The following is a 27,036-nucleotide window of genomic DNA, read 5'->3' on the forward strand; positions in this document are numbered from 1 at the left end:
CATTCTCTGTTAACCCACCCTTGCCGGTTGCCTGCCAAGTTTCATCAGCTTTACAAGAAACTGTCGAGATTGACCATCACCTACTAAATACAAGGGTCTGTTCTCAGTCCTCATCCTCCATGAACTTTTAGCATCATTTGACTCAGTTAGTCAGTCCCTCCTCACTGGTACACTTTCTTCACCATGCCTGGAGGATACACTCTTGATTTTCCTTTTAACTCCTTGGAAGTACTCTCTCCTCTGTCTAGCTGGTTCTTCATTTTTTGCTTGCCCTTTTAATGCTGGAGTGCCCCACGGCTGAGTCTTTTCTCTTCTTTGCCTTTTTGTTTATATCGCCTCCCTGCAGACCTCATCTATTTTCATGGTTTTAAATACCATCTATGCCAGTGATCCCCAGACATATATCTCTAGGCTGGACCTCTCTCCCCAACTCTTTGAATAACCTCCTTGACATTTCCTGGATGTGCAATAGTCATTTGCAAATCAATTTTTTGCAAGTGGAACCCCTGATCTTCCCCCCAGACCTGTTCCACCTGCATTTTTCTCATCTTAGGTGTCTTGGTTCCAATCAATAATCAATATAAAAATTACTAATGCCTTGTTTTACCTTTTTTTCATACTAATCTTTGAAATCTAATATGTATTTTTCAAACATGGCACATCTCTATCTGGATGCTAAATTTTCACCAGAATTACTTGATTTATGTTTAGATTTAATGAAATAAACAGTTAAAAAATATATCCACATACCCATGTTGTTATATAAATGTATTTAAATGTTTTCCAATTGCTCAAATGAATATCATTTAACAGGAAAAGTTAGAGTTGCTTTGCATAGCATCTAGAACTCTGTTGGTCAAAAGTCAAGAATTTTGTCTGGAAGATTCTCATTTCTGCAAAATTGGAAGTGGGAGAAATGCTGGAATGTAGAAAAGATAAGCAGATCTCCAAGAACGGTCTCTTACTGTTCCTTCTACACCCCACACCCTCTCACCTTGTGTTCATTCTTTGTATCATTACTGCATGGCTTTTGTTTATTTGTCTTCAGAAATAGTTTCAGCGCCTCCTTTCTGCATAGGGAAGACTCCTGAGGTACAACCCAGAACATAGTTGACTACCCGGCATTAAGTTTCTTCAAATGATTCTCCCCCAGACTCATGGAAAAACTCCTCAAATAATTATCCTTCCAGTGGGAATGGATGTCTTACAGTGTTTCTGTTTTTCCTGTTAGAAACGTGAGAAATTCACTTAATTGCGAGACACAAAGGCTGAATCTTGTGTTTTTCCCCTTTTAGAATTGTTATTCTGAAGTGGTCTCAGAAATAAGGTTTTGGGACTTGGGAGGACGGTATTCAGTACCTAATATTTACATCAGATAAACCCGATAAAAGTGAAGAATTTTAAGAAAATGCCATCAATCTGTAGCATGGGGAGTTTGAAGTAATAGCACTTGTTTCTCAGGTAGGGACTTAACGGAAAATCATCTAGTTAGCACATAGACAGGTTTTGTTTTTAAAAGAGTATAAAATTATTTGGAGGGGACCTTCAAGATGGCAGAGGAATAAGACGTGGAGATCACCTTCCTCCCCACAAATACATCAAAAATACATCTACATGTGGAACAACCCGTACAGAACACTTACTGAACGATGGCAGAAGATCTCAGACTTCCCAAAAGGCAAGAAAATCCCCCACGTACCTGGGTAGGGCAAAAGAAAAAACAGAGACAAAAGAATAGGGACGGGATCTGCACCTCTGGGAGGGAGCTGGAAAGGAGGAAAAGTTTCCCCACACTAGGAAGACACTTCACTGGCGGAGATGGGGGGTGGGAGGGGGTAAGCTTTGGAGCCATGGAGGAGAGCACAGCAGCAGGGGTGCAGAGGGCAAAGCAGAGAGATTCCCACACAGAGGATCAGTGCCGACAAGCACTCACCAGCCTGAGATGCTTGTCTGCTCACCCACCAGGGTGGGTGGGGGCTGGGAGCTGAGGCTTGGGCTTTGGAGGTCAAATCCCAGGGAGAGGACTGGGGTTGGCTGCGTGAACACAGCCTGAAGGGGGCTAGTGCGCTGCAGCTAGCTGGGAGGGAGTCCGGGAAAAAGTCTGGACCTGCCTAAGAGGCAAGAGACCATTGTTTCGGGGTGTGCAAGGAGAGGGGATTCCTTCCCTGTCTGCCCACAGAAGGCAGAGCACCGCCTAAATGAGCTCCAAAGATGGGCGCGAGCCACGGCTATCAGCTCGGACCCCAGAGATGGGCATGAAACACTAACACTGCTGCTTCAGCCACCAAGAATCCTGTGTGCAAGCAAAGGTCATTATCCACACACACCCCAGGAGCCTGTGCAGCCCTCCACTGCCAGGGTCCCGTGATCCAGGGACAAGTTCCCCGGGAGAACCCATGGTGTGCCTCAGGCTGTTGCAACGACACGCGGCCTCCGCGCCACAGGCTCGCCCCACATTCCAATTATAACTACCGTACCCCTCCCTCCCCCAAGCCTGAGTGAGCAAAAGCCCCCTAATCAGCCGCTGCTTTAACCCCATCCTGTCTGGGTGGGAATAGATGCCTGAGGGTGACCTACATGCAGAGGGGCCAAAACCAAAGCTGAATGCCGGGAGCTGTGTGAACAAATAAGAGAAAGGGAAATTTCTCCGTGCAGCCTCAGGAGCAGCAGATTAAAGCCCCACGGTCAACGTGATGTATCCTGCATCTGTGGAATACCGTAATAGATAACAAATCAACCCCAAATTGAGGCCGTGGACTTTGGGAGCAACTGTAGACTTGGGATTTGCTATCTGCGACTGATTTGTTTCTAATTTTTATGTTTACTTACTTTAGTTTTTAGCGCTTGTAATCACTGGTAGATTTAGTTATTGGTTTGGTTGCTCTCTTTTATTTTTTTAATTATTATTTTTTAATTTTAATTTTATTTTCTTTCTTTTTTTCTCCATTTTCTTCTGAGCCATGTGGCTGACAGGGTCTTGTTGCTCCAGCCTGGTTTCAGGCCTGAGCCTCTGAAGTGGGAGAGCCAAGTTCAGGACACTAGCCCACCAGAGACCTCCCAGCCCCACATAATATCAATTGGAGAGAGCTCTCCCAGAGATCTCTGTCTCAACGCTAAGACCCAGCTCCACCCAATGGGCAGTAAGCTCCATACAGGATAGTTCCATACAGGATAAATCCAAGTAGAAACACTCCAAGACACATATTAATCAAACTCAAAAATTAAATACAAAGAAAAAATATTAAAAGCAGCAAGGGAAAAGCAACAAATAACATACAAGGGAATCCCCATAGGTTAACAGCTGATCTTTCAGCAGAAACTCTGCAAGCCAGAAGGGAGTGGCAGGACATATTTAAAGTGATGAAAGGGAAAAACCTATAACCAAGATTACTCTACCCAGCAAGGATCTCATTCAGATTCGAGGGAGATATTAAAACCTTTACAGACAAGCAAAATTTAAGAGAATTCAGCACCACCAAACCACTGTTACAACAAATGCTAAAGGAACTTCTGTAGGCAGGAAACACAGGAGAAGGAAAAGACCTACAAAAACAAACCCCAAACAATTAAGAAAATGGTAATAGGAACATACATATTGATGACTACCTTAAATGTAAATGGATTAAATGCTCCAACCAAAAGACACAGACTGGCTGAATGGATACAAAACCAAGACCCATATATATGCTGTCTACAAGAGACCCACTTCAGACCTAGCGACACATACAGACTGAAAGTGAGGGGATGGAAAAAGATATTCCATGCAAATGGAAATCAAAAGAAAGCTGGAGTAGCAATTCTCATATCAGACAAAATAGACTTTAAAATAAAGACTATTGCAAGAGACAAAGAAGGACACTGCATAATGATCAAGGGATCAATCCAAGAAGAAGATATAACAATGGTAAATATGTATGCACCCAACATAGAAGCACCTCAATACATAAAGCAAATGCTAACAGCCATAAAAGGGGAAATCGACAGTAACACAATAATAGTAGGGAACTTTAACACCCCACTTTCACCAATGGACAGATCATCCAAAATGAAAATAAACAAGGAAGCACAGGCTTTAAATGATACATTAAACAAGATGGATTTAATTGATATTTATAGGACATTCCATCCAAAAGCAACAGAATACACTTTCTTCTCAAGTGCTCATGGAATATTCTCCAGGATAGATCATATCTTGGGTCACAAATCAAGCCTTGGTAAACTTAAGAAAAGTGAGATCATATCAAGTATCTTTTCTGACCACAACACTATGACACTAGATATCAACTACAGGAAAAAAAAACTGTAAAAAATACAAACACATGGAGGCTAAACAATACACTACTAAATAACCAACAGATCACTGAAGAAATCAAAGAGCAAATCAAAAAATACCTGGAAACAAATGACAGTGAAAACATGATGACCCAAGCCTGCGGGATGCAGCAAAAGCCGTTCTAAGAGGGAAGTTTATAGCAATACAATCCTACCTCAAGAAACAAGAAAAATCTCAAATAAACAATCTAAACTTACACCTAAAGAAATTAAGGAAAGAAGAACAAAATAATCTCCAAAGTTAGCAGAGGAAAAAAATCATAAATATCAGATCAGAAATAAATGAAGGAAACAATAGCAGACATCAACAAAACTAAAAGCAGGTTCTTTGAGAAGATAAACAAAATTGATAAACCATTAGCCAGACTCATCAAGAAAAGAATGCAGAAGACCCAAATCAACAGAATTAGAAATGAAAAAGGAGAAGTAACAACTGACACTGCAGAAATACAAACAATCATGAGAGATTACTAAAAGGAACTATATGCCAATAAAATGGACAACCTGGAAGAAATGGACAAATTCTTAGAAAAGCACAACCTGCCAAGACTGAACCAGGAAGAAATAGAAAATATAAACAGACCAATCACAAGCACTGAAATTGAAACTGTGAGTAAAACTCTTCCAACAAAGCCCGGGATCAGATGGGTTCACAGGCAAATTCTGTCAAACATTTAGAGAAGAGATAACACCTATCCTTCTCAAACTCTTCCAAAATGTAGCAGAGGGAAGAACACTCCCAAACTCATTCTATGAGGCCACCATCACCCTGATACCAAAACCAGACAGAGATTCTACAAAAAAAAGAAAAATAGAGGCCAATATCACTGATGAATATACATGCAAAAATCCTCAACAAAATACTAGCAAACAGAATCCAACAGCACATTAAAAGGATCATACACCATGATCAAGTGGGGTTTATCCTAGGAATGCAAGGATTCATCAATATACGCACATCAATCAATGTGATACACCATATTAACAAAGTGAAGGATAAAAACCATAAGATAATCTCAATAGATGCAGAGAAAGCTTTCGACAAAATTCAACACCCATTTATGATAAAAACTCTCCAGAAAATAAGCATAGAGGGAAACTACCTCAACATAATAAAGGCCATATATGACAAACCCACAGCCAACATCATTCTCAATGGTGAAAAACTGCAACCATTTCCTCTAAGATCAGGAACAAGACAAGGTTGCCCTCTCTCACCACTATTATTCAACATAGTTTTGGAAGTTTTAGCCACAGCAGTCAGAGAAGAAAAAGAAATAAAAGGAATCAAAATAGGTAAAGAAGAAATAAAACTGTCACTGTTTGCAGATGACATGATACTATACATAGAGAATCCTAAAGATGCTACCAGAAAACTACTAGAGCTAAAAATGAATTTGGTAAAGTAGCAGGATACCAAATTAATGCACAGAAATCTCTGGCATTCCTTTATACTAATGATGAAAAATCTGAAAGAGAAATTAAGGAAACACTCCCATTTACCATTGCAACAAAAAGAATAAAATACCTAGGAATAAACCTACCTAAGGAGACAAAAGACCTGTATGCAGAAGACTATAAGACACTGATGAAAGACATTAATGACGATACAGAGAGATGGAGAGATATACCATGTTCTTGGATTGGAAGAATCAACATTGTGTAAATGACTATACTACCCAAAGCAATCTACAGATTCAGTACAATGCCTATCAAACTACCACTGGGATTTTTCACAGAACTAGAACAAAAAATTTCACAATTTGTGTGGAAACACAAAGACCTTGAATAGCCAAAGCAATCTTGAGAAAGAAAAACGGAGCTGGAGGAATCAGGCTCCCTGACTTCAGACTATACTACAAAGCTACGGTAATCAAGACAGTCTGGTACTGGCACAAAAACAGAAATATAGATCAATGGAACAGGATAGAAAACCTAGAGGTAAACCCACGTTCATATGATCACCTTATCAGTGATAAAGGAGGCAACAATGTAAAATGGAGAAAAGACAGCCTCTTCAATAACTGGTGCTGGGAAAACAGGACAGCTACACGTAAAAGAATGAAATTAGAATACTCCCTAACACCGTATACAAAACTAAACTCAAAATGGTTAAAGACCTAAATGTAAGGCCAGACACTATAAAACTCTTAGAGGAAAACACAGGCAGAACACTCTATGACATAAATCACAGCAAGATCCTTTTTGACCCATCTCCTAGAGAAATGGAAATAAAAACAAAAATAAACAAATGAGACCTAATGAAACTTAAAAGCTTTTGCACAGCAAAGGAAACCATAAACAAGACCAAAAGACAACCCTCAGAATGGGGAAAAATATTTGCAAACGAAGCAACTGACAAAGGATTAATCTCCAAAATATACCAGCAGCTCATGGAGCTCAGTATATATATAAAAAAAAAAATCCAATCCAAAAATGGGCAGAAGACCTAAATAGCCATTTCTCCAAAGAAGATATACAGATTGCCAACAAACACATGAAAGGATGCTCAAGATCACTAATCATTAGTGAAATACAAATCAAAACTATAGTGAGGTATCACCTCACACCGGTCAGAATGGCCATCATCAGAAAATCTACAAACGATAAATGCTGGAGAGTGTGTGGAGAAAAGGGAACCCTCTTTCACTGTTGGTGGGAATGTAAATTGATACAGCCACTATGGAGAACAGTATGGAGCTTCCTCAAAAAAACTAAAAATAGAACTACCACATGGCCCAGCAATCCCACTACTGGGCATATACTCTGAGAAAATCAAAATTCAAAAAAGTCATGTACCACAATGTTCATTGCAGCACTATTTACAGTAGCCAGGACATGGAAGCAACCTAAGTGTCCACTGACAGATGAATGGATAAAGAAGATGTGCCACATATATACAATGGAGTTACTCAGCCATACGAAGAAATGAAATTGAGTTATTTGTAGTGAGGTGGATGGACCTAGAGTCTGTCATACAGAGTGAAGTAAGTCGGAAAGAGAAAAACAAATACCGTATGCTAACACATATATATGGAATCTAAAAAAACAAAAACAATGGTTCTGACAAACCTAGGGGCAGGACAGGAATAAAGACGCAGATGTAGAGAATGGACTTGAGGACACGGGGATGGGGAAGGGTAAGCTGTGACGAAGAGAGAGATTAGCATTGACATATATACACTACCAAATATAAAATAGATAGCCAGTGGGAAGCAGCTGCGTCACACAGGGAGATCAGCTCGGTGTTTTGTGACCACCTACAGGGGTAAGATAGGGAGAGTGGGAGGGAGATGCAAGAGGGAGGGGGTATGGGGATATATGTATATATATAACTGATTGTTATACAGCAGAAACTAACACAGCATTTTAAAGCAATTATACTCCACTAAAGATGCTAAGAAAATAATTATTCAGATAACAAAAAAAAATTGTTTGGGGTTCAGTGTAGAGGCAAAGACCTAATTTTAGAGTAAAGTGGTGCCCCCAGTGAGACTGCACAAATAAGATGACTCAGCAGTAGGCCTGATGGCATCTGTGCCATTCAGGTGGCTTCACTATTTAGATGTTGTTCTTCAACTAGATGCCTGAAAATGTGTCTCGGGGGCTTAGTATTCTTAACCTTAAACCTAGTCATTTTATTTCTGGGAATCTAGCCTAAGGGGAAAAAATTCTTAATGTGGAAAACCCTTATGCACAAAGATGTTTATCATAATTTTCTATGAAATAGTCCACAATTGGAATCAACACAGAGGTACAACACTAGGAGCAGGTCAGTAAGTATTATATATCCACTTGATACAATATCATGTAGCCATTAGGAGTGATGCTTGAAAGTGATTGCACCAACATGAAAAAAATGCTGGAGATAAAGAGTTTAGTGAAAAAAGATGCATACTTCTGTGTATAATAGGACAAAAATAACAATGTTCCCTACAAAAAGTGGGGGAAATGAGACTTAAATGAACCAATGGGTTGGCACTCGTTGTATTTTTTTTGATGCTGTCAGGTGATTAATCTTCTTTTATGATATTATCATATCATTCAAATTTTCATAAATGGGAACTTGGGGGTATTGAAAACTACACAGAAACTGTAAAGGAAAAACTCAAAAGAATGAGGTGGGCAGAGAGCTGTTAGAGGTTCCTTCTGATGAGCTCCTGGCCTGGATTGTTCCCCTTCAATAACTGTTTTGCAGAATTGAGAGTCCAGAAGCAAGTGATGGCAAAGAGATGGCTCAGGAAAGGGGTCCCGGCCAGACCAGGTTGGGGTGCACATTGTTAGCAGATCATCTCCCACCCATGTCTGTGGAAATTCAGAGCAGGGCCATGTGCTTTCTTTCTGGGTTCTCCTCTGTCTGGCACATCACTGGGTCCAAGTGGGCACCAAGCAGTGTTTGCTGACTTTAGAATCAGTGGGCAGAAACTATAGCAAATTCCATCGGCCACATTACAGAATATTTACATTATGCTTTTAGTGTGTTACCTTTGGATTTTGGGGAAAACAAGACAATTTGGCTGGAGAGGGTGTGGAGAAAAGGGAAACTTCTTACACTGTTGGTGGGAATGTAAATTGGTGCAGCCACTGGGGAGAACAGTATGGAAGTTCCTCAAAAAACTAAAGATAGAATTACCATATGACCCAGCAATCCCACTCCTGGGCATATATCCAGACAAAACTATAATTCGGAAAGATACATGCATTGCCATGTTCATAGCAGCACTATTTACAATACCCAAGACATGGAAACAACCTAAATGTTCATCAACAGATGAATGGATAAAGAAGATGTGGTATTTATATATACACAATGAAATATTACTCAGCCATAAAAAGAATGAAATAATGCCATTTGCAGCATCATGGATGGACCTAGAGATGATCATACTAAGTGAAGCAAGTCAGAAAGAGAAAGACAATTACCATATGATATCACTTATATGTGGAATCTAAAATATAACACAAATACAATGTTCATTGCAGCTCTATTTACCAGGACATGGGAACAACCTAAGTGTCCATCGACAGATGAATGGATAAAGAAGATATGGCACATATATACAATGGAATATTACTCAGCCATAAAAAGAAATGAAATTGAGTTATTTGTAGTGAGGTGGATGGACCTAGAGACTGTTATACAGAGTGAAGTAAGTCAGAAAGAGAAAAACAAATACTGTATGCTAACACATATATGTGGAATCTAAAAAAAAAAAAGGTTCTGAAGGACCTAGGGGCAGGACAGAAATAAACACGCAGACGTAGACAATGGACTAGAGGACATGGGGAGGGGGAAGGGTAAGCCGGGACAAAGTGTAGCACGGACATATATACACTACCAGATGTAAAACAGATAGCTAGTGGGAAGTATCCGCATAGCACAGGGAGATCAGCTTGGTGCTTTGTGACCACCTAGAAGGGTGGGATAGGGAGGGTGGGAGGGAGACGCAAGAGGGAGGAGATATGGGGATATATGTACACATATAGCTGATTCACTTTGTTATACAGCAGAAACTAACACACCATTGTAAAGCAATTATACTCAAATAAAGATGATAAAAAAGTTATGTTTAAAAATATATATATATAACACAAATGAACTTATCTATGAAACAGAAACAAACTCACAGATATAGAGAACAGACTTGTGGTTGCCAAGGGGGAGAAGGGGCTGGGGGACAGATGGATTGGGAGTTTGGGATTAGCAGATGCAAACTGTGATATACAGGATGGATAAACAACAGTGTCCTACTATATAGCACAGGGAACTATATACAGTATCTTCTGATAAACCGTAATGGAAAAGAATATGAAAAAGAATATGTATATATATATGTGTATAACTGAGTCACTTTGCTGTACAGCAGAAATTAATACAACATTGTAAATCAACTATACTTCGTTAAAAATTTTAAAAATGAAGACAATTTGTTTTCCATTTCTATCCAATTTGAATTAAATATCCATTGTCATTACTACTCAGTGCTAAACTACATTCCCTGCCTTCTGTAGTCCTTCTCAAGTGCTGAACCACTTTATTTAAAATAAAGCTTAAGGGACTTCCCTGGTGGCGCAGTGGTTGAGAATCTACCTGCCAATGCGGGGGATACAGGTTCAATCCCTGGTCCGGGAAGATCCCACATGCTGCGGAGCAATTAAGCTCATGTGCCACAACTACTGAGCCTGCACTCTAGAGCCTGTGCGTCACAACTACTGAAGCCCGCATGCTCTAGGGCCCGCGTGCTGCAACTACCGAGCCCACGTGCTGCAAGTACTGAAGCCTGCACACCTAGAGCCCGTGCTCCGCAATAAGAGAAGCCACTGCAATGAGAAGCCTGTGCCCCGCAACGAAGAGCAGCCCCCGCTCGCCGCAGCTAGAGAAAGTGCATGCAGCAACAAAGACCCAACACAGCCCCCCCCGCCAAAAAAAAAAAAAGAACAAGCTAATAAAAAAAACAAAATAAAATAAAGCTGCAGCTTTTTGGTTAGCTTCTGCTTCAGAGTTCTATAATCTTGTCTAGAGATTTCTATAACACACCTTTAATTATCTTTGAAGTAGCTAACTTTAATTAAAGTATGTGTCTCTGAACCTCCTGCCGATGTGAAGACGTATTACTGAAGTATAGCTGGGTTGGTGAAACCCGCCAAGGAGCAGGCTAATGTTAAAGATCATTAAACAATTTCCCTCCTGCCATGGTACTGAACTGTAGATTTCTGTTTCCTTTTTTATTGCCTAGAGCAACCTTGCGCTCCTCTTTTTTCTCTATCCAATAGGACATTATCTAGGATCAAATCTGTGTTTTTAATATTATTGCTTACATATGTTTGAGTATAACCGCAGTCTGAAAGGCTTAGCTGAGCACAATATTTTACTGTAAGCCTTTCCATTTGAAACTATTATCCTTTTGAAAAATGTACACTGCAGTCCAGTTCAAACATTTATTTCAACTTTTACTATATTGAATCTTCAAAAAAAGAAAGAAAGAAACCTATTTATTGCACTCAGGCCTTGGGTCATTGCAGACACCACAGCATTCAAAAAGATCAGGTCACAGAGGTGTTTTGAAGATCATCTGGTCCAGAGGTAGAAAACTGCTGGATCAGAAGTCATCAGTAGGTCATCCCACCAGGTGATGTGGTACATGGGTGAGATGAGTGAATTCCATGGACGTGAGTCCATGGCCAAACTTTGTTTGCTGTAAATGAGTTTCTTGGTCAGCCACAACATGCTGGGGGGAACCATGACAGTGAATCAAGTATTCTGTAAGTGATGGATAAAGGTGCAGGCATAGATGGAAAATTTATACATATGTATTCCAGGAAGGACTCACTAACCCCTCTATGACAGAAGATCTAGTGCAATCACTCTGCCACCAGGTGACTGGCTGGCTTCCCTCCATCCACAGCTCAGCACTCGTCTCTGGTGTTGGGAAGATGGGTCCTCAGCAGTGATGACAGGCAGATTAGGCCTGCGAAGAGGAAGTCTGTGAGACTGGACCCATGTGCAGCCACGTTGTTGGACCCTCCTGCCATGTCCATTTTGTACAAGGGCTCACTGAATAAGCACTGGGGAAGAGGCTGCCTCACCTCCTCGGGTGTCCTCTTGTCCACCGGATTGTTGAGAACTTCCGCACAGATATTCAAATATCATCACACTCTGCTTCTCTGAGAGATCTGCACACACCTCTTCCTCAGACTTCCTTGTCATTGATCTCCCAAACCTGTTCTTTTCCCATCTGCCGTTCTGTTGGCTACTGTCCACGAATTGATGTCTGTTCCATTCTTCCAGACATCTCTCGGTCCAGACAATGTGGAAGATCAGTATGCAGCTTGAAATCCTGCCCACCAGCAGGGTGACCCCTCACTGCTATCCTTCAGGGTCACCCCTGACTGGGGCTGTAATGCTACAGCTGTCCACTTCGGGCAGGTGTCAGTGATTTCTTACAGAATCATCCACAAATCCAGACTGAGGTTTTTCCTCTTATGTTGGTTGATCACCAGGAACTTTCTATGAGGACGTAGCTGTGGATTGAGGGAGAGGAGACATAGCAGCAGACATAGGAGACATGGGAGTCTGAGTCACCTGCCCATGCAACTTACACCTTCTGGAACAGATTGGGTCTAATTTCTTATATAGCATTTCCACTTGACATTGGCTCCCTACTGTGCATGCCAAGCCTAACAAGCAGCTCAGAGCTAGCTTCTGCTGGTCACATGGTCACTTGATGTCCCCTAGTTAGGCATTCAGTACCAGGGCCTGGTAGCAAGCATGAGCTATTTCTCAAAAGGAGAATAGTCACCTGTAGAGGAGGGTGTAGTTCTGCTTTAACACACCCTCGAAAGCCTTTGCGGTGCTTCTCCTAGAGCTTCCCAGAGGTCCTGTATGGCATCTCTCTTTGCTGTGGACACATTGATATCATTGCATCTGTTGGGTCCTTGCATAAACCAAGGGACAGAGCCTCTGGTAGTGCCGCCTGGACTGTTTACATATAAATTGATACTTCTAAGTAAGTACCTGATAATAATTTGCTCTCTTTGGAAGGTAAATATTCTCTAGCTCTGGGCCCCACTCAAAACTGGATGCTTACAGTTTACATAGTAAATAAATGGCTGAGAGCAGCGTACTTGTATGTTTCTATGTGTCGTCTCCAAAATGCAAAAACTCCCGCCAAGCTCCAAGCCTCTGTTTTTACTGAAAGGCTAAGTGATGATTAAAATAATAACAATAAAACAACAGCTGTAGACAGTCTAGAACAACCCGTCAGAGAAACAACAGGCTAAACTATGTGGTTGGGACTGAGGCTGCTGCTGGAGAGGCAGTGTGCTGATTCTGTCTCACTCTAGGGCCTGGAGGAGGCGCTGCTTAGGGCACAGATGTCTGGTCTTGGCACACCGGGCTTGAATTACAGTGGGAGCTGGTTTAGAAACTGACTTTTTACCACACGTTTGAAAAGTACCCCTCATTTGGGAGTTTACTATTTCCATACATTTCATTTCCTCTTCTTTAAGATGTTATCTCTATTTCTTTGTCTTCCTTTAGCTTATTGAGGCCATTTTGCTTTCTACTCATGTATAGACTATATCTCTGAGTTTCAAAGTCATTTATTGAGTTTTAGACATTTGGTAGGCATTTTGGATGATCTTATTTGGCACAGAATAGTTGACACTTAGTAACAGCACTGTGGCAGGACTTGGTGAAATTTGGCAAGAGTTCTTTTTGATAGGCTGCTCTCAGATCAATCAATCAACAAACAAATGTCACCAACCCACAAGTAACCCACAAGTAACAGCTGAGCATGCCACTCATGACAAAGGACAAAGAAGACCAGTTCCCCCTTTACATAGTTATAGTCCAGACACCAGACCAGCCCCCATGGCAGAGCCCAGCCTAGAAGGACTCTGTGTGTACTGGTCTTTATTGCCAAGAGCAGTAAAGCCTGCCCCTCCTGCCAGATGCCATCTTGGGAAGGAGGAGGGAGAGGGAAGGAGCTGCCCATTGGGAGGTGAACTTTGCCCTGCCTGAACATTTTCCAAGAGGCAAGAGTTTAATCAAGGAGTAAATAGGCAGCTTTGAGTCATTTTCTCTGCTTTCTTCTCAACTTCGAGCTCCCACCTAGACAACTGCAGTGGCTTCCAGGTGACTGCCTCTGTCCCTGTTCACCTCCATCCCAGTTTCCCACCATGACCCGTGTGACCCCAGGAAAGCACAAACGCTGTTATCTCGGGTTGCTCGCCTGTTTAGGACCCTAAAGTGGCTCCCAGGGCCCTCAGGTGAAGTCCAAGCTCTTTAACAGAGCTTCACAGACTCCCTCTGCAATCCTGCAGCAGACATATTGAGTGATATGCCCATCACTAAGGGAAGCTTCTGCCTGTGCTCCTCCCTCAGCCTGAATACCTGCCAACCCTTGCCCCACCTAAGGGCCCTGGCCGAGGCAGGACCGACACCTGGAAGTCTCTCCATCTCTGGCTTCTGCCCTCCCTCTTTCCCCTGATCCAGGGGCAGTGACTCCCAGCCCATTCCTCAGGTAGCCCTTACCACTTTGGGCCTGATTTATCCTTTATCCTTTATCACCAGCTGTCCCAGCCTTGAAGGTGTGAACAAACAGTACTCACCCTGGGTCCTGAGATTAAGTCCCAATGTGCATGACTAGGGGAACCCTCTGAGGTTTGCATACTAAAAACCCAGGCTCTGCAGCTGTTATTTGCTTACACTGTAATTGTGCTGTTTACATATAAATTGATACTTCTAAGTAAGTACCTGATAATAATTTGCTCTCTTTGGAAGGTAAATATTCTCCTTTTCTCATCTACTATTCACTGTCTTAATCCCTGTGTTTTGAGAACAAATGGAATGGTAAATTTTAGCCTACCATGTTTGATCGCAAATTTGGAATTGATGAAGTCTGAATTAGTGAAGTTTTAATGCGTATTTTTTCACAGTCTTATGTGGTCAAGTTCCAAATGCAGCCAGCTGTCAACTCTTATCTTGACACACTTTTATTACAGTCAGAAGAAGTGTACCAGACTTTTATATAGAGAGGGAGCAAAGAGCATCATTATCCAGTTGAAACTGAAGAGGAAATTCTCAGTGGGCTGAAGAGCTGTGTATTTTTATTGAGTGTTCGTTACCTGTCCTCTGTGCAAAGGGATCAACGTGAAAACACCCAAAGGATGGGAAGCAGACAGAGAAAAAGCACAAAAGGCAGGAGAGGCACTGCAGGGCTTCCACTGTGACCAAAGGCTCAGAAAACAAAAGCAGGGGATTGTAGGCATTGCTCTAATTCAAGATGGCAGAGAAATGCACTGGGCTCTACAGACCTGTTAGTTTGGTCATTGCAGATAAGGCCAGAAAAATGCAATCAAGGTTTATAAACCAGGTCATTTATTTGCCAGTAATGTGTATATGTGTCTGTATTAGCCAGAGTTTCCAGAAAAACAGAACCAATAGGATATGTGTGTGTCTCTCTCTCTCTGTGTGTGTGTGTGTGTATGTATAAAATAAAAAGATTTATTATAAGGCATTGGATCACATGACCATGTAGGCTCACAAATCCCAAGATATGCAGCTGGAGACCCAGGAGCGCCAGTGATGTAGTTACAGTCTGAGTCGGAAGCCTGAAAACCAGGAGCACCAATGGTTTAATTTCAGTGTGAAGGCCTGTACTGTAGCAGTAGTGAAGGCCCCTTTGTGAACTCTGCTGGGCATACGTGGGGCTACTGGGAAGCACATAGTAAGAGGCTGACAGCTATGTAGCTTTCAATTTAGACCAGGTTTTCTCAACCTTGGCATTATTGACATTTTGGACCAGATAATTCTTTGTTGCAGGGAGCTGTCCTGTGCATCATAGGATGTTTAGTAGCAACCCCTGGCCTCCACCCGCTAGATGCCAGTAACACACCCCTATTAGAAACAACTAAAAATTTCCCCAGATATTGCTGATTATCTCCTGGGAGGCAATATGGTGCTCAGTTGAGAACGACTGGTTTAGTCTCCAATTTTATTTCCCTTCCACCCCCCTCCTCCTGCTAACTCCTTCCATTCCGTGCTTGGCGGGGGGGGGGGGGGGGTGTGCCCATCTAATACCATTTGAAATATCTCCCAATACCTGTTGCCAGCAGAGGCTGTGGCAGCAGCTCCCCCACTTTTACCATCCTTACTTCTGAAGAAGTTTCCACCAGGATCTAATAGGTAGAAAATGCCATCAACTCTCAAATGGATGGAGATAATGAGATCTCCCCACCAATTTTCAACTTCTAGAGCTGCTCTCATTTGCCAGAAATAAAATCATAGTATCACTTCTGTTTAATGGGGAAGGAAGTTTTGCCTCAAATACCATGAGCTTGGAGCCTCCATGAGGTATCAGGAGGGTCAGTGGTTCAGATGGAGGTCACAGGGGCTATAGGAGCTGATGCCTGGCAGTCTCAGGGTGATGGCATCCAGACTATAGGAAGCCATAGGTTCCCTGTGCAGCTAGGCTTGGAGCTGATCTGGCTTTTCTGCAGATCTGACCCTTTTTCTGCAAGGGTCTCTTGTAGAATTTTAGTCTGCAGAGTATGCCTGGGGACAGCCATTCATAGGCCAGAGGGAATTACTATTTAAATTTTTTCATTCATTTAGCAATCAAGATTGTATTGGATTCTCTTGGCCCTTACATTTCCATATGAATTTTTGGATCAGCTTGTCAGTTCTTGCAAAAAAAGAAGCTGGGATTTTGATAAGAATTGTGTTGAATCTGTAAATCAATTTTGAAAGTTCTGCTATCTTAACATTGTCTTCCAATCCATGGGATGTGTTTCCTGTGTTTAGTGTATAAGTCTTAAACTTCTTGTGATAAAATTACTCATAAGTATTTTATTTTTTTGATGCTATTGTAAATAGAACTGTTTTCTTAATTTCATTTTTTGAAGTGTTCATTTATAGTGTATAGAAATATGATTGATTTGTGTATACTGATCTTGTATCTTGCAACTTTGCTGATCTCAGTTTTTTGGTTTTAATTGGTTTTGTGTATGTGTATTCCTTAGAATTTTCTATATATGAGATTAATGTTTTCTCTGAATTTAGATAATCCCAATTTTTCCTTCCCAATTTAGATGCTTTTTAGTTCTTTTTCCTGCATATTGCCCTGGCTAGAACCTCCAGTACAATACTGAATAGAAATGGTAAAAGTGACAATCTTGCTGTGTTCATGACATTTGGGGGGAAAGCATCTATTCATTCACATTGAGTATGATGTTGGCTGTGAGTTTTTTGTAGACAGCCTCAATCAATTCAAGAAAGCTCCCTTCTATTCCTAGTTTATTGAGTATTTATATCAGAAAGAGTATTGGATTCTATCAAATGCTTTTCTGTATTAATTAAGATTGTGTGATCTTTGTCCTTTATTCTATTAATATGTTATATCATATTCATTGATTTTCACATGTTCAACCAACCTTGCATTCCTGGCATAAATCCCACTTTGTTATGGTGTACATAATCCTTTTTTGTATGTTGCTGGATTTTGTTTGCTAATATTTTGTTGAGGATTTTTTCATCTATATTCATAAGGGATATTGGTTTATAGTTTTATTTTATTGTGATATCCTTGTCTGTTTTTGGTATCAGGATAATACTGGCTTCTTAAAATGGGTTAAGAAGTGTTTCCTCCTATTCTATGTTTTGGGGAAGAGTTTGTGAAGGATTGGTGTGAATTTTTCTTTAAATGTTTGATAAAATTCACCAGTGAAGCCACCTAGCCCTTCGCTTTTCTTTGTGGAAGTTTTTGATTACTAATTCAATATCTTTACTAGTTGTAGATCTATTCAGGATGTCTATTTTGTCTTGAGTCAGTTTTTGTAGGTGTCTTTCTAGGATTTTTTTCATTTCATCTAGGTTATCTAATTTTCTGGCATACAACTGTTCACAGCATTCCTTTATAATCCTTTTTATTTCTGTAAAGTCAATAGTGATGGCCCTCTTTCATTCCTGATTTTAGTAATTTGAATCTTTTGTTTTTTTTCTTGGTCAGCCTTGCCAAAGGTTTGTCAATTTTGTTGATCTTTTCAAAGAACTAACTTTGGGTTTTGTTGACTTCTCTCTATTGTTTTTCTATTCCATTGATTTGTCTTTATTATTTCCTTCCTTCTGCTTACTTGGGTTCAGTTTGCTTTTTTTTTTTTTTTCAGTCTCTTAAGGTAGAAAGTGATTTGTGATGCTTCCTTTTTAACATAGGTGTTTATAGCTATAAATTTACCCCTAAGCACTGGTTTAGCTGCATCCCATAAGTACATGTGTTTTCATTTTTATTTATCTCAAGGTATTTTCTTATTTCACTTGACCCTTTGGTTATTTAGAGTACATTGTTTAATTTCCATATACATGTGAATGTCCCAGATTTCTTTCTGTTATTAATTTCTAATTTTCTTCCGTTGTAGTTAGAGAACAGATTTTATATTATTCAACTCCTTTAAATGTATTGAGATTTATTTTACAGCCTAATATATGGTCTATCTGGAGAATATTCCACGTACACTTGAGAAGAATATATGTTGTACCATCATGTAGAGTGTTCTGTAGATGTCTGTTAGATCTAGGTAGCTTATAATATGGCTTAAATCTTCTATATCCTTGCTGATGTTTTGCTAGTTGTTCTATCTGTTATTGAAGGTTGATATCGAAATCGCTAATGATTATTGCTGAATTGTCCATTTCTTCCTTTAATTCTGTCAGTCTTTGCTACAAAGACTTCCTTTAGTATTTCTTGTAAGGCAGGTCTGCTAGTGATAAAGTCTCTCTGTTTTTGCTTATCTGGAATGCCTTAATTGTCTTAATTTATCCTTCATTTTTGAAGGATACTTTTCTGGATATAGAATTTTTGGATAATAGTCCTTTCCTTTCAGTTCTTTGAATATATCATCTCAATACATTCTGGCCTGCAAGATTCCTGATAAGAAGTCAGCAGTTGACCTTATTGAGGATCCCTCATGTGTGATGAGTCATTTTCTGTTTTACTTTCAAGATTCTGTATTTTCTTTGGCTTTTGACCATTTGACTATGATGTGTCTAGATGTGCATTCTTTGAATTTATCCTACCTAGAGTTTGTTGAGCTTCTTGGATGAGCAGATTAACACTTTTCATCAAATTTGGGAAGTTATCCACCAAATTTATTCAGTATTCTTCAATTCCTTTTTCTCACTCCTGTTAATATCATTCCCAGGAGATAGAATCTAACATCCAGTATGGGTCAGGTGACACCCCTGGTCCAATCAGCTGTGCCCTGGTGGTGTGACCATGTCTCCTCTGGGCCATTCCTGTGTTCAGGTAAAGGATGAGTCTCAGAGAATGGGCTGTTCATGGCAGGAATAACACCCTTGAAGGTGAAGATCAGTGAGTCTTACAGTCCAAGCACCACTTGCTCCAAAGAAAGTCACAGTGAAAGTACATATCGGATCATTTGTGCTTTTTTTCTTTCCTTCCCAGGCAAGTTCTTTTCCTTTTTTACCCCCTGATAACAAGTGCCTTAAATGGGATAGCCCTAACATTTCGATTCCTTTGTAGGAACAAGAAATTTATTTTCAGTTCTAGTCAAGATCTAGCCATGGTCAAAGAGGGAAGCTCTAGTAGTATTTACCCTTTATTACTCTTAGGACTTTGGATAGTCCAATTTAATCTCTGTATTTCTCTCTTTGTATTAGGTACATCATCATCATCATCATCACCACCACCACCAAACACAGGCACACACACACACACACACACACACACACACACACACTGTGTATTTGTAAAGATCCCATGCATGCATTTGTCCTTGACTCATCTGTTCTAGGTTCCTTTCTACAGTGTCGCTTGTGTAGACATTGACCTTTCATTATGAACCTCCCATTATGTATGTATTTCATATTCTTGGAATGTCTGTTTTTTTTCATTTGCAAGGTTGTGCTTACTAGTTTCCTACAGAAGTATCTGTATCCTTCCTCTAGTTGTTCTAGCCAAGAATAGTATAAACAATTCTACCTTTATTTTGGTTTTCTATCTTTAAATTTGTTTCCATTTGCTTTCCTTTTTAAGTCATCAGCTTCTTCTAAAGCTCATATAACTCTGTAGCTTCTTATGATAATCGCATAAAAACCCCAGCTAAATCAATTCAGTAATTATATTAGTTACTGGAATTTGCCATCATGGGATGGACTTATGGCAATAATTCCCCAATAGTCATTTCTTTGGATGTTAAGAGGTAGCTGTTATTAAAGAAAAAGGTATCTGTAGACAAATGCATTTGAGAACTACAGGGATAAACAAAATCAGACTGGTTCTTTAGTGACAGACTTCTTAGAGGTTCTGATAAGCTTATATGCACTGTGTATCCCTCAGAGGGCAATACAGTTTGAGGCATTTCTCACCTTTATTTCATCACAGAGATCTCCTTTCTCAGATCGCTTGTGGGAACAGTGACCTGAGAAACACACATTAGGGAAATGGTGATATAATTAAATCTTGAAGTTTATTAATTTTCTCATTACTAAATTTTAAAATGTATTCTCTCTGCTACCATCTTAGTTGAGTATAAACCAGAGAAATCCAGGGGCAGGAGCACGGGTCTGGAAGTCAGAGCATCTGAACTGGTTTTGTGTCTGGGGAATCACTTCCCTTTGGGCAATGAAAGAGTCATACTTTTGTGACCTTTGACTCATGGACATTGAGGCTTTACCAGCCCTAACGATGCTCTTTCTCTTGTGCAGGGAATCTAATTGTGTTTCCTGTAGAAAAGGGAAGAAGCTTTTACCATTTCCCAAAAAGGGTTTCTCATTATTCTCTGTCTTATCCATTTTCAGCTACTTTATTTATTTCTTTACAGAAACCATTTACCCCTCTTGAGTCCTGATCATTCTTTTTAGATTTGATATGATCAGAGCTGTCACTTCTGTCTTGTACTAACTGGGCATCTTAGAATCTCATTTGGAATTCTCAGGAACCAAAAGCCAGTGAAGTGAAATGAAGGGGGCAGACATGTCACCTTCTGGGAAACTCCAAAGTGCCATTATCACCTTTAATGGGGTGTTTGAAAGCAAGAAGTCGGTCTGCATTTTTCCTGTGCCCTCTAATCTGTTTCTCCCTGCTCATCGGGAGACTAGAAGATGGCAGCTATGAAGCTTCCCCTTTCCTGAGCAGCCTAGGGGTGGGACCTTATTTCTAATTCACTCCCTCAGACTAGCAGGTGCTCTAGGCACTCTCCCCACCCATAATGTGATTATCCCTAGCCAAATCTTTTCTCTCCTCCACAGAGGTCCCATTTTGTTCTGTATAGTTTTATCACATTTATTCCTAAAAATATATGTATTCTTGACTTTCTGTGTTTTTGAACTTTATATAAAAGGAGTCATACTGTTTGTATGCTGTACATGCATATATATGTGGCTTCTCTATCTCAACAGCATGTTTTTAAGATTCATCTATGTGGAATATACCTTCAGAATGTTCTTTTTCCTTGCACTGGAGTATTCCATTGGTATGAAACAAGTATACAATATTTGTTTATCCTTCTTCCTGCTTGTGGATGTTTGGGGTGGTTTACAGGTTTTACTTATTTGTTTTCTTTTATTTTTTGCTATTTTGAATGTGACTGTTACTAATGTTCTTCTGTTAGGTTGAACTATGTGAAATAAGCATTTTTATAGGCTCCTATTTATTTCCTATGATTCAACCCGATTCCTATCTGTTGGTGCATATTTGCAAGATTATATCTGAGGAACATACCTAGGTGTGGCAGAAATGCTAATTCATAAGGTACATGTATCTTCAACTTTGAAAATGATGCCTAACTGTGTTATAAAGAGATTGTACCAATTTTTACTCACTCTATCAAAATTGTCCCACCTCCTGTCAACACTTGATAAAGATGATTTTGGTGGGTGTGAAATATGGTTTTAATTGCAATTCTCTAGCTACCAATGACATTAAGCATCTTTTTATATGTGTATTTGCCATCTCTGTTTCTTATTCTGTATAAAAATGTGGAAATGACTTTGGAACTGGCTAAGGGTAGAGGGTGGAAGAGTTTTGAGGTGTATGTTAGAAAAAGCCTAGGTTGCCTTGAGGAGACTATTGGTACAAATATGGATGTTAAAGGTGATTATAGTGAAGTCTCAGGAAGAAAAACGGAGGGACTTCCCTGGTGGTCCAGTGGTTAAGACTCTGCACTTCCACTGCAGGGGGCACAGGTTCGATCCCTGGTGGGGCAACTAAGATCCCACATGCGGGGCGGTGTGGCCAAAAAGTAAAATAAAATAAGAAAAGAGGAGAGCTGAGAGAAAGCTTCTCTCATGTTAGAGAACGCATATATCATCATGAACAGAATGCTGGTAGAAATGAATGTTAGAAGTACTGGTCTCAGACGGAAATGAGGATGATGTTATTGGAAACTGAAGGAAAGGTGTTCCTTGTTATAAAGCGGCAGAGAATTTGGTTGAATTGTGTTCTAGTGTCTTGTGGAAAGTAGCATTGTAAGTGATGATGAACTTGGATATTTAGCTGAGAAGAATTCTAAAATAAGTATTAAAGACTGGTTTGTCCTTGCTGCTATAATAAGATGTGAGACGAGAAAGGTAAATTGAAGAAGGAATTTTCACACTAAAGGAACCAGAACTTGCAGATTTGGAAAATTCTGTCTATTCATATTGCAAAAATGAGAAAGTCTGTCTGTAGAGAGCAACAGGGGTGTGGCTGGACAACCATTTGCTAAAGAGATTAGAGTGTGGCTCACGGATCGAGTCAACCATTGCAGCAGAAGCCGGGAACAGAGACGCAGTTATTCAGGACAGATCTGTAGAGAACCTCTTGTCTGAAGGCTTGGCCCCTGTGAACTGCATGGGAAGCTGACAACGTTTTTGAGAATTCATATCAACAGAAACATTGCCAGCTTAGACTAAACAGAGACAGGACAAATGAGGGAAGGCTGCTGGATTTCTGAGTCTACAGGATGGGCCAGTAGAGCTATTTGGCTACAAACATGCATTATCCTTCAGGAAAAGGGAAGAATGATCCTGAAGACAAATCAGACATCTGCAGGGGTGCCACTGTCACCATGACCTGGGGAATGGGGCTGTCCCTCCTCAATTACCAAGGGTGGGCCAAGCTGCTGTGGCTACACCCAGGGCCAAGGGGGTGGGACAGCCACCCTGGCCGGCTCAGAGGACAGAGCATGGAGCCCAAGAGGATTATCCTTGAGCCTTAAACAAACAAAACAAAGCAGAAACAGACTCATAAATACAGAGAACAAACTGGTGGTTGCTGGAGAAGAGGGGGTCGGGGGAACAGATGAAATAAGTGAAGGGAAGAAGAGGTACAAACATCCAATTATAAAATAAATTAGTCACGGGGATGTAAAGTACACACAGGGATAATAATTATTAAAAGAATAACAAATCAGAGATTATGCATGGAAAAAAGTACACATAGAGAACATGGTTAATAATAGTGTAACAACTTTGTATGGTGACGCAGGTAACTGGACTCATTGTGGTGACTATTTCATAATGTGTAAAAATATCGAATCACTATGGGGTACACCTGAAACTAATACAGTACTATATGTCAAGTATAACTTAATTTTAAAAATTCTAATGGAATCTGCCCTGCTTTCAGACTTGCTTGAGACCCAAGACTTCTTTCTCCTTTCCAGTTTCTCCCAGCTAGAATGGAATGCCTATCCCATGCCTGCCTCACTGTTCTATTTTGGTAACTGGTAACTTGTCTGGTTTCACAGGTTCACAATGGGAAACGAATTTTGCCTCAGGATGAATTATACCTCAAGTCTCACCTATACCTAATTTAGATAATAATGAGATGAGAATTTGGACTTCGAGTTGATGCTGCAATAGGTTGGGACTGTGGTGGCTGTTGGGATGGGGTGAATGTAATTTACATGTAAGAAGGACAGGATATCTGGGGGAGCAAAGGGTGAAGTGTTACAGGTTGAGTTGTGTCCCCTGCCAAATTCATACGTTGGAGTCCTAACCCCAGTAACTCAGATTGTGACTGTGTTTGGAAGATAGGACATTTAAAGAGGCAATTCAGTTGAAATGAAGGTGTTAGGGTGGACCCTAATCCAATATAATTGGTGTCCTTATAAGAAGGAAAAATTCAGACATAGATGTGCACAGAGGGAAGACCATGTGAAGACACATGGAGAAGATGGCCACCTATAAGCCACAGAGAGAGGCTTCAGAAGTCAACTCTGCCGACATCTTGATCTCAGACTTCTAGCCTTCAAGACTGTGAGAAAATACATTTATGTTATTTAAGCCACCTAGCCTGTGGTGCTCTCTTACAGCAGCCCTAGCCGATTAATACATCTACCTATATGCCAATACCACTCTGCCTCGATTACTGTAGCTTTATAATAAAGACATTCAGTATTGAGTAGAGGTTGTAAAGGTGGTCATTCTTGCCTTTCTCCTGATCTTAGGGGGAAACGGTCTTTCATCATTGAATATGTTAATTGTAGGTTTTTGTTGTTTTTATTTTTTAATGCCTTTTATATGATTGAGGAAGTATCTTCTAGTCTTAGTTTTCAGAGGGTTTCTATCATGAATGGGCATGGAAGTTTGTCAAATGCTTTTTCTGTATCTATTGAAATGATCGGATGATTTTCCCCTTTTATTCTGTTAATGTGGCAGATTACTCTGATTGATTTTTGAATGCTGAAACAACGTTACATTGCTTAGATAAAACTCACTTGGTCATGTTATATAATAATGCTTTTGAAATCTTGCTGCACTGGTTCCACTGATATTTTGTTGAGAATGTTTACATTTATGTTTGTGCTGCCCTTCAGTTCTGGGTAGTTTTTTGGAATTATGTATTTGATTCATCCCTGGGTGCAGCCATTCATTAGAAATGATTTTTAAAAAAACAGTTTCCGGGCTTCCCTGGTGGCGCAGTGGTTGAGAGTCCACCTGCCGATGCAGGGGACACGGGTTCGTGCCCCGGTCCAGGAAGATCCCACGTGCCGCGGAGCGGCTGGGCCCGTGAGCCATGGCCGCTGAGCCTGCGCGTCCGGAGCCTGTGCTCCACAACGGGAGAGGCCACAGCAGTGAGAGGCCCACGTACCAAACACATACACACAAAAAAATAGTTTCCCATAATTTTTAGGTATGCACTTCTGGGAGGTGTGTCTTTGAAATATCATCTTTTCTAGTTCTGAGAAAATGTCTAAAAAGATTATTTTACTATATATATATCTTTTTTTTGCAGAGGAGAGTTTATTGGTTTCTAGTTTATATTTCATAGTCATGTGATAAAAACTTCAAGGGATATAGTATATATAGGATTCTTTTTTTACATTTTTATTTATTTATTTGGCCTGACCATGCGGTTTGCAGGATCTTAGTTCCCAGACCAGGGATTGAACCCGGGTTCCCAGCAGTGAAAGCCCAGAATCTTAACCACTGGACCACCAGGGAATTCCCCTATGATTTTTTTTAAGTATGATTTATTTTATCTTACAATTATGTGTGATATTTAAAATTTGAAACTTCAAACCATAGAACTTTAGAAGTCTTAGATATTGTCTTTTGGTGTTTTGTAGAAATCCACACCAGGTCTCATGTATGCTTCATTCTATCAAAAAGAATAATTTATCTATTTTTTTCTAATTTAAGAGTTGGGATAAATGACACCGTTGATGACCAGTTACCTTCTCTTTTTCTCCACAGTCTTGCTGAAGTTGTCTGTAAATGTTTGCTGAGTATGAGAACAGAGCAGGATACTGTCTTATGTAAACACTGTGTCTAATTTTAATAACAACATTGGTTGATTTTATCCATGGAGGACTTTTATCTTGCCCTCAATTTGTGGTCTCTCCTTTGATTTCTCAGGTCTCGTTCCATTGTCTGTGTTTGGTGTTAAATCATGGGGAGGAAGCTGGACCTGTCTGGTCTGACCGATGATGAAACAGAGCATGTTCTCCAGGTGGTTCAGCGAGACTTCAATCTCCGAAAAAAAGAGGAAGAGCGGCTCAGGTGAGATGCTTCTATTTCCCACCTGGGTACAGTGAACCATATGTGGACAAGTGAAACAGGCTTCCTGAGTGTTCCTTGCTGCCAGCCCTACACTCAAAGTCTTTATGTCATGTAAATACACAGAAGAAGACTGTCCTTCCCTTTGTAGTCAGGCTGGCCAGCTTCAACACTGGGCATCACAATGTCAGCTCAGAAATGAGACTGTTCACACTCGCAGTCAAGTTTGTGTTCAGCTGCTCAGCCTGTAAATTATTAGCTCTAGAATGGTTGGAGTTTGTGCTGACGGTGGCTGTTTCGAGCTTGCTCCTGGCTTTAATTTTCTTGTCGGCAGGTACTACTGAAGAATAACCAAAGTATTATATAAATGGGAGAATTAGATTCATAGCTGTACAACTTCTGTTAGAGCTCTCAGCTACCATGGTGCAGGAAGAGAGCTCTGAAGACCTGGTACAAGGAAAGTGACCACCAGGCTGGGATGGGGTTACCTGGTTCAGCATCACCCTCCTCATTTTATAGAGGGAGAAGCTGAGACCCAGAGAGGGGGGCCTTGTGACTCCTCTGCAGTTGGTGTTTCCTCGTGGGATGTTCTTGGAAGTACTGTTGCTGCCTAAATTTGGAAGAAGTCAGAGTGATGGAAATGCGGTCATGTGTTGGGGTTTGTGTGTTAGAACCTGATGGCAAGTCATCATGAGCTCCCCTCCTCCATAAACCTGTTTTCCCTTGGGATTCCACAGGTTTGTCATGGCACTGTCTCCTTCCTTAGCCACTGAGCTCAAAACCTCAGTCTTTATAATTCCTCCCCTGACTTGGTCCCCACACAGGGCAGGGCCAGGCCCTGTTATTTCTGCCTCCTCAGCATCTCTCCCACCCCTATCCCAGTCCAGCTTTTGTGACTTTTCATCCCAGTCGTTGCAGTAACCTTCTCTATGACCCTCCTGCCTCCAGTCCTCCAGGGTGGTGCCCCATTTCAGCTGTAACCATGCCCTTTCCCACTCTGCTTAAAATTGACATGGGTTGTTTTCCTTTGCCCTTGGAATTTCTCAGACTTTCTATTTCTGTAGAATATTTACCTCCCTTACTTGTAAGTACTCTAGTGTAATTTACTTTATTTCCACCATGTTTTTTCCCCATATCGTATATATTTAATATGTGCTTATTAGATGGAAGACAAGAAATCTGTTAATTAAGTAGTTATTTGA

General features: G+C 40.6%; 1 protein-coding gene across 3 annotated transcripts in view; it reads left to right on the plus strand.

Moving 5' to 3' along the window:
• The window catches only part of MYRIP (myosin VIIA and Rab interacting protein), a 219,958-nt gene that overhangs the window by 14,827 nt on the left and 178,095 nt on the right, over positions 1-27,036 (plus strand). For all 3 annotated transcript variants that reach the window (XM_032648309.1, XM_032648311.1, XM_032648310.1), the window contains exon 2: positions 25,694-25,837. In XM_032648309.1, coding sequence (XP_032504200.1) covers positions 25,728-25,837 — 110 coding nt within the window. In that variant the 5' untranslated portion in view covers positions 25,694-25,727. The remainder of the gene's footprint in view (positions 1-25,693; positions 25,838-27,036) is intronic.

Source organism: Phocoena sinus, chromosome 11 (genome assembly GCF_008692025.1).
Source record: "Phocoena sinus isolate mPhoSin1 chromosome 11, mPhoSin1.pri, whole genome shotgun sequence".
Classification (NCBI taxonomy): Eukaryota; Metazoa; Chordata; class Mammalia; order Artiodactyla; family Phocoenidae; genus Phocoena; species Phocoena sinus.